Genomic DNA, 13,467 nt, shown 5'->3' with positions numbered 1-13,467 from the left:
ATGTTTGATTTTTCAGTCCGAACTAAAATTTGAACACCTCTAGTAGTGTTACAGGTTAAGTTTCAATTTTGATAGTTAATGAAAGCGGCTTAAACCATTTGGAAAGCTTGCCACGAGCTATGAGCTAAACTTTTCTCCTGAAACCGATGACACGACTAGAATGGAGTTGCATATATATATTTATGGCCTGAGAACTGCCGCCCTGCCTATTATACAAAAAGTGATGTATTTACAGAAGGATCAGATAAGTTCCATTTCAAACGTAAACTGTTTAGAGACTGCACTTGAGTTTTTCCTTATCAAGAAGACAGCCTCTTCATGCCCGTGGGAACCATACATTCCGGCTCAAAAAGCACCGGATTAAATAAAACAAAAGGGTGAGGCTTCTCTCTTGGTTCCCTGATCCATATATAAAACTTCTATCTGCAAATATTATGTACAAGAGAAGAGACCTAGTAATACCCAAAGCTGGCCTTGCAGAAGCGGTCTAGTTTGAAGAATTCTCTCCCCATCTTGCCAGACGTATCAAGAAAGACAACACTTCTGATGGGTCGTGTAGAGAGTGTGATGCCATGGTGTGCCTTGGGATGGAAGACACGATGATCGGAAATCCCAATCCTTTACTCTGTAGAACCTGCAAGATGAACAAGAAATAAACAAGAACTCAAGAAGTAGAAACTAGGATTTTGGACGAAGTTCAAACAATAATAGTCAGCAACTGTTCCATTCAGTATGAGATATAACAATCGCAATTTTTTTATGGGCAAGCTCATAAAGTTAGTTTCAAACTATCCCAACCCTTTAAAACCGTTGGTTCTGATAAAGGTAATATTTATCAGATTAAGCAAAAGAAATTATTAAAGGCACTGGTGAAATACATTAAACTAAGATTTGATAAGCCTCCTTGAACTAAACACAAAAAAATGTGTAAGAAGTGGAGCCATAGATCAGTACCTTGAAAGCATCTTCATCAGTCTGATCGTCTCCAATATAAACAGGAAGGAAATTACTGGAGCTTGTGAATCCCAGAGTATCAAGTAAATATTCCAGTGCATGGCCTTTGTTCCACTTAATTGATGGCCGAATTTCCAAGACCTTTAAGCCTTTTGTCAGGTGAAAACATGGATATTTGGCAAGCACAGAGTGCACCGCCTCTTGTAATATGCCATAATCCTAGATATATTCAGCTTAATGTTACAACTGTTATATAACTAGCTATTTACTGGCAATAACTATGCTTTTTAACAATACTAGGAACAACATTGAAGAAATCAAACTATTCAATTACCTTCTCCTGGACATGCCGGTAATGTACAGAGATGGAGAACCTATTGTCTTCTATCACGACACCCTGTATTTCAGATGTTTTCTTCTCGAATTCTTTCAACATCTGTCAGACAAACATATCAAATTAGTCACTTTTGATATTATTGAAATGTTTTTATTCTCTTTTATTGATCTCCACTTCTTTCTGCAGCACCGGTTCAAAATTTTGTTCCAAGACACCATAAATGCCACTATGACAAGCATAGGCATACTAGTACCTGTTGGATTGCAGGCAAAAACTCCTGTGCAGGTTGGAAGATGGTAAATTCATTCCCCTGCGAGATTAATAGTCTGCAATGTCACTGGTTTTTTCAAAATTGTTTTTTTTTTTTTTTGGGTCAAATTACTAAAGTTCCCGCTTGCGCTTAGATTTAAAATATGTCGGTGACTAGAATTAATCTAAGTAAATCGACCCTACCAGTGGGCAACTTACCTTTTTATCGAGAGCTCTGGTTTGGTACTTGGCATCATAAGACTTCAGCTGCAGTGGCGGACCCCTTATATCCAAACCATGGCTTCCAGCATAGTATACCTCATCTAATTGTACAAATTCATACACCTGAATATGCAGATAGTACACATTAATTAACAATTATATAAGCTTAATTAAAATCTAGTGACTTACAGAAGATAGGGCTCGATCTCACCTTGTCTCGGCTTCGACCACTAATTATGGCTGTTGGAAATCGCCTAGCAACTTCATGTACCGCAGAGCGCATCTGGATGTTATTTGGCATTAGCATATGTACCAAAAATTTAGGATTTTGTAGTCATGGTAATTGTTAACGTAATCTATTTGTTTAAGATTATTGGTTAGACTTATCTCTTTCTTATTTGTATATAGACGAGAACATACAACCTTATTAAGCGTAAAGCAAAATAAATAAAAATTTTATTTTCACAGTAATACTGATAATAATAATCATTACCCTATCAGACATGAAAGCGCGGTCAGGGTCATTTACGATTGGCGAGAGGGTGCCATCGTAATCCAAGAACACGATGATCTTCTTCCCCTTGGCAGTGCTCATCATCCCTTTGAAACATCTCAATGCAGAAGGGTGTTCATTCTGTTTAAAGAAATCAAAGGCCAGTTATCAATAATTGACGTGAATATAGTAATTCAATATCTTAACTACTTGCAAATCTAACCATAAAAGAGAAAATAAGAACTCACCAACCAAGCGCTATAAATTGTATCTGAAGCATCCAGATCACTTGGGTCTGTTGCAGTGTGATCACCACTATCCTTGTCATGCTTAGCTTTTGAGATCGATTCAATATTTTGCCCATTGGACATTGATCTTCGAAATCCCATTGCCCGACAAAGCTTCGCAAAGTTTCCCCTCATAGTCTCTATATCAACCAAAAGACAAAGGACAGAAAACATAATAAGCTTTTCCTTTCAGAAAAAGTGCAGTGTATAGTCAATTATGTATAGTTTACACAGTTTATGCCAGCTCAAACAACAAATTGATGCATGAATTTTAACCAGAATGACATGCTTCATTATAAAAAAAAAATTGACAGTAACTCATATTTATAAATATACAACTGCCCATCAATTTGGTGTTACTTTCCGGGTAAGCATGGCTTAGTTAACAGATCCATATGGACTAAACAAGTTAAGCCCAGGAGCAACTAAGTAATGAACCTGGGCTTTAAGTTACTGAAAGGCCCATCTAATCTGGGGGTCCAGAATTTTTTGAAGTAATGAACCTTTCATCACTTGGTCATGTATTTACCGTCTGAAATTGCAACGTTTGTGAGCTTAAAATTTCCAACGGCTGCAGTGGATTTCACCGATTCACCTGCGGCAAAATGAAAATGTTTTACGGAGACAAGAAAAACAAGAAAAAGATAATTGACTTGGGAAACCAAAGGTGTCAAAAGACAAAACTGAAGAAGATAAACTGCGCCGACAACCGCTATGTCACCGTCTAACCATTGCCTAACTCGAGGGTACGTAGGTTCATGCATCTGCTTCTGTTCTCCAGGTTTCTTCTCACAATGCTAACTTGTAGGTCCCACCCAGCAAGGGGAGATGAGGGAATAAGGAACGCTTTTAACTTTTATTCATTTTGGGAACAAAGGAAGAAAAGCGTTTAATTTAGGTGGCATATAATTGCATTATTTTTGTACTTCATCACAACGTTTCTAATATTTCTGGACTCAAAAGACGTCTGGAATCGGCTATCTCTATGCCACGTTGCCATGTTGCGTAGACGATGTGAACTGTAGAAATTCCAAGTGCGATGTATTTATCCCTGATAAAAGAATTACGTTTTTTTCTCTTATAAATTAGATACGTTTGTAATATTCTTATAAAGGTCCTCTCATGCTTGAACCAAAGTTTATCAGAGACACAAATGCAGCCTTAACAATCATAGACTAGGGTAGTGTCGGACCGTACTAGTCTACCCAACTGCTATATCATTCCTAGGTAATGGGCTTCACTTCTAATTAACTAGAAAAAAAGAAAAGAAAAGAAACACTCCTCTTCTTCAAATGTTTATGGTAATAAAGTAAGCATGCAATTTAATGCATTACCATTTCTCACATAATATATAAAATAAAATATTAAATAAATTACACTCACACCTCTTGATATTTAGTATAAATACATACCATATCTTTAATTTTTAAAAATTACTCTGACCATTTCTATTCCTTATTATTCAAAAATTATATTAGATTATTTCATAAGAAATTAGATTTATGTTACACTGAAATACTTCTAAAATCTTATAAAACAATAAAAATTGATTAATATTTTTTTACCGATAAAAGGTTAATGCGTTTTTTAAAATGTGAAAAGTATTACTTATAATTTAATAAAATTTCAAGCGTGTTGAACGGAATCTATCTTAAAATATTTAACGCGGAATTTGCCTAGAACCTAGTAACTTCATAGTTGCTAATTTCTAAGAGTTGTTAGAATATATGAACACAATTAATGACTAAGGGAGACACTTAGCAAAAAGATAAAATAAAATAAGGGAGACACTTAAAACAACCCTAGCTGAGTTGACCTATAACCCAGCCACTCGACCGCCCATGTATAAGTCGGGTCAAGATGAAGAAAAAAAGTACCAATTCCATATACAAGGGAGAAAAGATGGTCACTATCAACGTATAAAAATATATAACTTTGTTTGTGTGAACAAGTCTACCAAGGTCATTGAGGTACAGGTGTTAATAAATGATTTGCAGCAAAGGGAAGCAGTAGCTTAATAAGAAAAACGTCGCTTTTGAACGAAAGTAGGACTACTTAGCAAAAAAACAAAGTATGATTTGAAAAGCAAGTACACAAAGAAACGAGGGAGAAAACTACGGGCGCGATATAAATATCAAATAAGTCGGATTCGATGACTCAGGCACACGGGGTACTTTTGAAAAATTGTCATGGTGTGGGGTAGCCATCCAACCGATTTAGCAGACATTGACAGGAGCCAAAGCGGGTTCAGTATTAATCAACCTACAATGAGACAACACACGTCTAAAGGTTTATGCTTTTTGGCTCCACTTTAACAACCCCCTTAATCTCATTCCAACACCTGCCAACTGATTTACCACCATCATACTCTCTCTCTCTCTCTCTCTCTCTCTCTCTCTCTCTCATATACATTGGATTTACATCCAAGAGTTTTCCTCTCACAAATAAAAAAGGGTGTTGGATTCAGGTAAGGCCGAAAACTAAACAGAACTAATATAATTGAATCGATTTGATATAAATAAATTTCCAGGCTGGTTCGATTCTAGATGGAAGAATGAGGGTGTGGAACGATATAGTAGCTAGTTCTTTTGTAGAAAAGTAGATAGGATGAAAAGAGGAGTTTCCAAGAATGTGAGTGTGTTGACGAGGAATACAATAAAAGCATTTCTGCATGCTTTGGGGAAATGAGGAAAAAGATGCCAGACATTAATTCGATCGGTTACAACTGAGGATAAAGACAAGAAAATAGCCCAAAGCTTTAGATTCCAAAGCAGGAATCTTAATCTTGAAAACCTTTTAGAAACCCTTCCAGAAAGTGACTGTTCAAAAGTTTTGTGGAATTCTAGTTTCTTCATCAAATAAAGAAAGGATGAAGAGTTGGGTTTTGAATTTTCGTTTGTAGGGGAACAGTGATAGTATTCAATAATTGTTGAAGATATATATATATATATGGTAACATCAAGTGCAATGCATCCACGTGTTCCTGTGGATGTCAAGCAAACTTTCACCCAACCCAAGAAAGAAAACATTGATCAAGATTAACGCAGGGGATGCATGCCACATGACTGTGTAAAATGATTTCCTAGCTAGGAATCAAAGTACCTGCCATCAGTTAGAAATAAAATCAGCTTAATTTTCAAAGACATTACCAGGTAAACATCTACTTTCTAATGAAAAAAAATAATAATATAAGAAAATTGTTTAATTTATTTTATTTTGGCATATTAAGAAAGGGAATTATCATTCCCACTAATTTATTGTTAAGAATAAGAAAACTGGACTTGGAGTCTCTCAACAATAATTAGTAGTCTCATCATTAGTTAAACCGAAAGTAAGGAGAAAAGCATGGGGTTAAATGGGGGAAACTGATTTATTATCCGACAAAAAGTACTCAAAGACAAACTTTACGTGTCGAAGGAGATGGCGATCATCAAGACGGTTGGACATTTAAGTACTAAAAAGGCGACACATACACGAGGTTGGACAATTTGGACTTGGACGCTTCAGATGCTGGAAAGCGACTTGTCAAGAAAGTTTCTGAGGAACAGACAAACAATCAACTTGGGGTCCAAGTCCCAGGAAACTACCATGAAGTGCAATATAAATTATCCTAAGATAAACATTACTGTTGCGTCAAGTCCTGGGGATATAATAAGATTATTGTTGATTAGAAAGCCCCATCTAAAGTGAAAAACGTAGCCAATGCTTGTAGACTTTAGTCCGTCAACCCGTCAGTTTGCTTTCTCGGAAAGTGAGGGGAAAACTGATCGAAGTATAAATTCAATAGTCCAGATGCAGTTAAACACAAGTGTTGTCAACAGCCCTCGCCGGTCTTTTCACAGTGTGGTTTTTTCGCAAGGATAAGAGAAGAAAATATTATCATTAAGAGTCATAATTTAACCGTAAATGATAATATTAATGAGTCTAAATGTCCAAATTCAAATCTTATAATGTCAAATTGGTTCCCATTTAGATGTCAACTGATATAATTTTATTTATCAAACAAAGAAAAGAGAATACTTAATATAACTGTAGTATTGTCACTATTATGTATTTATGATCAAATGCATAACTATAATTAAATATATATATATATATTTTTTCTTAATAACAAAGAAAGCGATAAACGCTATCTCAAGTACAAAAAAACCTTGCACTTTAACAGAAAGACCAATCAAATTAGAATTAACAAAAATGATATAATGTATTATACATATAATTAAAAATAATGAGAAGATATATGGTGTCAGTAGACTAATTAAAACCGATTATCGTGGATGTGCCAATTCCGATGCTCACATGTTAATGTTATCATAGTCGTTCATACCATCATCAATCTTAAGACTACAAATTACTGGAGTTAAATAAAGGGTTATTCAAGATTTGAATAAATCCTAACACTGTAGATGTATAAATTCCTACCTCTGCGTTTGTTAATTATAAGTTGTCCAATGAACACGGTCCACAAACGCAAGGGTATAGATTTTGTTATGTTAGGTATCAATGATATTACTTAATAGGAAATAAATAAAATATAAAAATAAATTTAGTAATACTAACATAAAATTAAAATTAAATGCACACAAATTTACATGACTGACAAATTATGAAGTACAAAAATTTACTATGCAAATAATGGAACTCAAAAATATAAACTATCTCACTTAACTCTAAAATTTCAGTGTACCAAAACTCACTATCTCATTGAAATTATATAACGCACGCACTTAATACTCTGACTCAATTTGAGAATTATTTTTATTAAGACATGTAATTTTATTAATAGAGAGAACAAGATAAGTTAGAAACTCAAAATTTATTGAGTTTTAGATTGAATATAGAAACTCTTTTTCTACCATATTTGAGTTGGGTTATCTGTAATTGAACAATTAGTACATTTACAAATAAGTCAAATTAAGTAATATCTTATTCAAATTTTGATGAATAATTGTTTTAAGTTTAAAAATGTGTATTAACTTGTTTGATGTTTGAATAGGCCTAGAAGAAGAACTAATCATGGTAAATTAAGTCTAAATTCATCGCAAAAATGTCAAGACTTATTCAAATTTAATAGCTCCCTAACAAGTCAAGTTTCAACCAACCTGAAAATATTAACTTCAAAATTTGTCTAATTTTAACTTTTAAGTCTTTAATAGACATTGAAACTCAAAAAAAAAAAAAATTATATCAACTAAACTAAAATTTTGAAAAAATTAATTTGTTCTAGAAGCCAAAATTACATTACATGGACATAAATGCTTTTAACCAAAAGTAAAGAAATTTTCAAGTGTCACTTAGTAGAGTGTTCATGTTGAGTTTTTCTCTTTTTTTTATTATTTGCGCTCGTTTGCTTATTTTTCGTTTTCAAAAAAACAACAAAAACAATGTTTTCACTTGTCGGCCAAAGAGTTGAGAGATAAAAAGTCAAAAACAGAATTATAAACAAACTATAGATATCCCCATAAAAAAAACACAAACTATAGTTATCAAATAAGATGTTCAAATTGACTTTTTAAATTAAAGAAAAACTGAACACAACAAAATCAAAAGCTAAAACTAAAAATAAAAAATAAAAAACTGAGAGAGAAACGGTCCAAGACTCCAAGCCCTTGGGTTTATTATTGATTTATTCTGAGATCCTAATAAAATTTGTATCTACCGCGTTCCTGTGAAGATGTTTTTGTACTTTAGTGGGCTTAAGTGGGTCAATAAAGCCATCAGGCCCAGTCAAGACTGGGCCAGGGTAAACTCCACGTGTGCGTTGCATATACCGCACGTATCTACTTTTCGAAAGGAACAAAACAAGGTAACCGAATGAGCACCGCCGACGCGAGTATATAAGCGCGTGAAAAACAAACGACTCACCCGCTCATTCCGCGTCCTCAACAAATCTCCCACGCGCTCGGCCATCAATCTCACCTCTGGTGGAAGTAAAAACGAACCCCAACCGCTTTTTCGTTGTTTCTCGCCTTCACACAGGAAAACCGCACTAATAATCTCTAATCTAAACTACGCCCAAAAAGAAATATATGTATATATCTGTGGGACAGATTTAAGTCCGGTGGTCCAGCGGCGAAAGGTTAACTGATACCTGTCCTCCAGATTCCACCGACAAAGGAGAAAGAGGAAAACTCAAAATGAGCCGCCGGTGGATATGATGATCTACCGCTTCAAGCTCGCCGGAAAATCAAGAAAATGAGAGAACGGATGTTTTCTATGAAAATAAGACTAAGCTCTAAATCAGATTTATCTGGTGATAATTTCCGATTAATAGAGTTCAATGCAAGCTACGCATAAAAAAACAAAAAAAAGAACAGCACTGTAACTTCTTTTTTAAGGCATAGAAAACAACAGAAAGAAGAAATAAGCAAACAAGAGGAAGACAAGCTTGTTCGAAATTCGTATTCTGCATACAAACAAAGAGAAGGAGAAATACTGAGCGGTAACGTAGAATGAAAGATCGAATATAGAACTTACAGATCTATATGCAACACTTGGGAAACCGCCTTTCGACACCGCCTCGAGATTGCCGTTAGGAGCTTGAATTGATAGGCCAAAATGAGCTCAGAAAGCAATAGAGCTAAAGAAGAGAGCCTAAGAGAGTGGGGGAGGGAATAGGGAGGCATTGGGGATTTGTATTTATAGAGAACGATCACTGACCTGGAAGTAGGGTTTAGGGGTTGGGATCGATGTGACAAAAAGAATATAAAAATCAGTCAAAATTATTGCTCCATTTATTAATTAATATTACCGAAAATCTGGAGTTTTAATGCGACGATCAAATGACAAAATTAACCTCATTGCTGTCAACTTTGCCCAATTAGTGGTGTCCCCGTTTCCTTACTACCCAAGTAATTAAAATTATGGATTAGAGTTGTAAAGTAGCTTCAGCTTGTTCTTTGATTGTTTCATCCAAATTTATAAATCTGGTTTATTTTTGTTTGTATTTTTTTAGATGATATTCAACAGATCAGTTCAAAACTAGGTTTAAATTTTATTTGTTTTGAGTAATTAGTCAAGCCGAAGGAGTATTTAGTAAATCCATGCCAAGTTAATGAATTTGACTTTTCATGATGACGAGCGTAAACGCTGAAGGGCATGATATCCCCCCCCCCCCCCCCCCCCCCCAAACAGTAGATTCTTCCTCAATTTTTTGAATTTTAATTTTTTTATTTAAATACTTTTAAAATTTTAAAATTCATTAAATTAATTCAACCATGACATTTTTTTTAAAAGGTCGAAGTTTAAAAAATATACTCACTAATTTAAAAAGTAACCAAAGTTTGCAGGGATTTGGTCAATTTACCTTTAATCTTTTTTGTTACAGTTAATTTGGCATCCGAATTAAATAATGACGGAATAAAGTTAATAATAATATAATAATTTGATGAATTAAATAATATTATCTCGCATGTAGGTATTATTTGAAGTTATAACTATTTCATAATGCATGCGTGAATGAAATATTACTGATTATTAATATTCAAATGACTAATTTATCTATTTATTTAAATATAATATAATTATATAAAATATACATTAATAAATTAAATACATAGCATTATAAAAAGAAACTAGTTGTGTGAATAGATTTTTGTCTATATAAGGTTTTGTGAATAGATTAACTAAGATAGTGTTTGTTAATCAAAATATAGATAAAAAAATATTAAAAATATTTTAAATTTTTATCATTTTAAATATAACTTTTATCACGTGACTTTTTATTTAGTATTTTTCACATATTTATCTCTCTCCCATTTTAGATAAGCATATCTTAGATCTTACAAATAAGAAAAAATAACATATATGTCTTTTAGTATATTTTTAAAAAATTAACAAATAATTTGATAAAAATGTTATAATATTTTTCAATTTTATATTGATTATTTCATATCTTAATCTAAAAAACATTCTAATTTTATCATGATATAATCTTATCTTACTTATTTTAACCGGCGCTACCTAAATAGTAAACACATATTTAAAAAAATTATCAATTTTGGAATTAAATCAATCTAAATATTCTATTGTATTATATAAGGAATATAAATATATTCTTCACATTGTACTATAATATAAATATATTCTTTATATATTTTAGTTAAAAATGAATATTATGTTAATAAGATTTCAACTTATAATTTTTAATACAACAACTGTCGTCAAGTATCAGACATTCACTTTTTAAAATTTTTTATTTTTTTTCATTTATATTTGCAGATATCTTATACTGAAAATAAAAGAGATTGAAGGACAGAAAATCATATTTTTTAATTTTTTGATATGTAAAATTATTAATTAAATTTTTGTATTCAAGTTTAGAGAGTAAATATTTTTCAATTAACGATATAGTCAAATTAATTATTTTTTTTTTACATAGTCAAACATAAATAAAATTTTATTATTTTTAATTTTGAAAAACTTCTTTTTGTCTATAGTAATAAGAATGCTTAAAAGTATTCTATAAGTTATTCATTTATTTGGAAAATAATTTATCTTTTTTTTGTAAAATTTAGTATTACAAGTGGTATTTTTATTTCTATGGTTATAATTTTTTTAAATTTTTAAAATAAATTTAAACTATCATTATGAGAGAAAATGTTATATTTTAGAAAAAAATTAAGATTTAAATAATTTTTATTCAAATTATGAAAACACTTTAACTAGATTAGGTGTTCCATAAACAATTATTTGTACTATAAGTTAAATTAGACATATTATCTAACAAATTGAGCATATAAATTGAAATTTGTTGACAACTAAATATCTTATCAGTTTTTGAGACGAGAAAATTAATTTATAAATATAATATAATAGTAGTTTGTCTAATTATAATTCTATATTTATTTATTAATTTAGATTAGGTAACACATATTTTGCATTAAACCAAAATATTATAAAAAATACACTATTTAATGCAAGTTGTTCCGAATCTTCCGATACCAGAAATACACTATTTAATATAAGTTCTACTAAATTAAATTAATTTTTCTTCACTCTTCTCATTTTTTTAGGGCCTTAGAAACAAGCCTGGGGCCTATGCCTTGAGCCAACAATGCTTGTTATGAGAAGAGTTCTTAGCACTGGTATTATTGGTAATATTTAAAATTTGAAGGATTTTTAAGTTTTATATCATTATTTTATTAATTGTTAGATATTAATAATTAAATATTAAAATTAATTACTAAAGTTTCATTTAATTTAAAAACTCGTTTATTTCCCAAAATTTTGTCCCACTTCTGTGACACTGACGTGTCGTTAAATAGCCAACTGGCATTTTGCTTGCCCATTTTTATGCTTAAACCAAATCCATTGTGGGTGGTTTTTTCCAATTAAATCAACGGACCAGCTCAGCTCCAATTTTCAAAAATATTGCAAATCAGTGTTGAAATAATAAGTTAGTTTCTAAAACAAGTCACGTCACTTCACCATATTTCAAATTTCAAATATATTATTTATTTGGGTACAATTTTTAGGTCTAAATCCACTGACTCAGCAAATATAAGAATTTAAAATGAGGCTCTTTTGTGAGATTGATAGAATTTAAAATGTAAATATTGGCAGATTTGAAATCACTCCATCCAACCACAGCTTAAATACATTTTATTTCTTGAAAAAAATCTTATTAAAATCCTTCAATATCAAATACTTTGTCATATCTATGAAAAAAAATTTGTTACCCGAATAACGTAAAATTTGTCTAATACGAACAAATTAAGGGGATGAGATCCACACACACAATTTCCTTCGCAAGCCCACGTCAAGCAACATAACAATTCTCTTAGATATATTGTATTATTAAACAAACATCAAATTTAAGTCTTGAATTTTAAAAAACACCCTTTCTGAATTTAACAAAGCATAAAATATAAATAATTTTGTTCTTAACTTTAACTTATGCATTTCAAATCACAATAAATTGAAGTCACCTTGTTATTGCACTAAAACTTATTATTATTTAAATTTTACCTAAACAAAATAAAAATAAAAATTACTAGTGTCACCCCCCTTAAAAGGAGGTATGTTTTTATTTAAAATTTTTAATTTTTAACTTACATATATATATTACACATACATAATGTCAACCTTCTTTAATAAGATTATTATAAAGGCAGTTCCATGCTAAAAAGGTTATCTAGCAATAACATTAAATTTGTTTCTTGATCTTCACATAAATTTGTGCTATATTGAGAAACCGTACTTAATACTATTTTAAGTGTTCACTGATATATGTAAAACAACTTATAAGCTATACAGATAACAAAATTAGTAATTGGAGGTGGCAACGTGTCATTACTAAAGGTGAAGTAAAAACAAGGGCCATTTGACCCCACGCAAAGGCAAAGGCCCTTTTCTTCCAAAAAGGGTATTCAGCTTTCGGTTTTGATCATCTCAGTGTCCTTTTTCATATGAACACTGTTTGTTTATTTTTTGGATTCATTTTGATGCTTTAAATTAGGCTTAAACTAAATTCAACTATTAGTATAGTGTTAGGAGTCATGTATGTATTTGTTAGAATACAGGATTAATTTTATTAAGAAATGGTGTGTAATACCCTGAGAGTCCAAGATCAGGTTTAAAAAAGAACTCTAGAGAAATTAAAACATATATCGAAGATTGTAAGGAAAGAAATAACATCAACTAAATACTTTTTTGATTGAATGTGAATAAAGAACTTCTGAATTAAGCGTATTTGATTTAGGATAACTCAACGATGAGTGACTCTTAAGAAGTTTGCGTAAACCCATCAGGATAAATTGATTCAATCATTTTTATCGCTCGATGCGGAAGGTTACAAAGTGTTTATGCCAATCATTTTAGAATTTAAGGGCTTGCTTGTTTATTGTATAGAAATATTTTTAATTTTTTTATTAAATGGTTGAAAATCCAATTAAAAATATTTTTTTAATTATTTTTAAATTTAT

The 13,467-nt window shown here is 31.5% G+C and overlaps 1 protein-coding gene across 6 annotated transcripts; it reads right to left on the bottom strand.

The window, feature by feature from the left end:
* Positions 1–226: 226 nt before the first annotated feature.
* LOC127796404 (probable trehalose-phosphate phosphatase 2) lies at positions 227–9,145 on the bottom strand. 6 transcript variants are annotated; one of them, XM_052328570.1, is made up of 11 exons: positions 9,020–9,143; positions 3,227–5,644; positions 2,981–3,137; positions 2,504–2,682; positions 2,256–2,396; positions 1,974–2,045; positions 1,760–1,885; positions 1,545–1,601; positions 1,289–1,390; positions 955–1,173; positions 227–634 (listed from the first exon to the last, which is right to left on the bottom strand). In XM_052328570.1, exons 4-11 carry the CDS (start codon positions 2,675–2,677, stop codon positions 488–490), a joined length of 1,038 nt encoding a protein of 345 aa, XP_052184530.1. In that variant the 5' UTR covers positions 2,678–2,682; positions 2,981–3,137; positions 3,227–5,644; positions 9,020–9,143; the 3' UTR covers positions 227–487. The 6 variants fall into 6 exon arrangements, with proteins under 6 accessions (XP_052184530.1, XP_052184514.1, XP_052184500.1 ...); XM_052328554.1 differs by having other exon boundaries at positions 3,072–3,137; XM_052328540.1 differs by having other exon boundaries at positions 3,072–3,137; positions 3,272–5,644.
* Between the last annotated feature and the right edge of the window lie 4,322 nt (positions 9,146–13,467).

The sequence above is a fragment of the Diospyros lotus genome, chromosome 1, assembly GCF_014633365.1.
Source record: "Diospyros lotus cultivar Yz01 chromosome 1, ASM1463336v1, whole genome shotgun sequence".
NCBI classification, from domain to species: domain Eukaryota; kingdom Viridiplantae; phylum Streptophyta; class Magnoliopsida; order Ericales; family Ebenaceae; genus Diospyros; species Diospyros lotus.
Note: the sequence above shows the minus strand (reverse complement) of the source record. Positions and strands in the feature narration are given on the sequence as shown.

Excerpts from the sequence above, each read along its gene's own strand:
- LOC127796404 (XM_052328540.1), bottom strand. The coding sequence starts at position 3,302 with ATGAACCTACGTACCCTCGAGTTAGGCAATG. Across the intron at positions 1,886-1,973 it reads GTGGTCGAAGCCGAGACAAG|GTGTATGAATTTGTACAATT; the intron begins GTGAGATCGAGC and ends CTGCATATTCAG. Across the intron at positions 635-954 it reads CTGATGAAGATGCTTTCAAG|GTTCTACAGAGTAAAGGATT; the intron begins GTACTGATCTAT and ends TTCATCTTGCAG.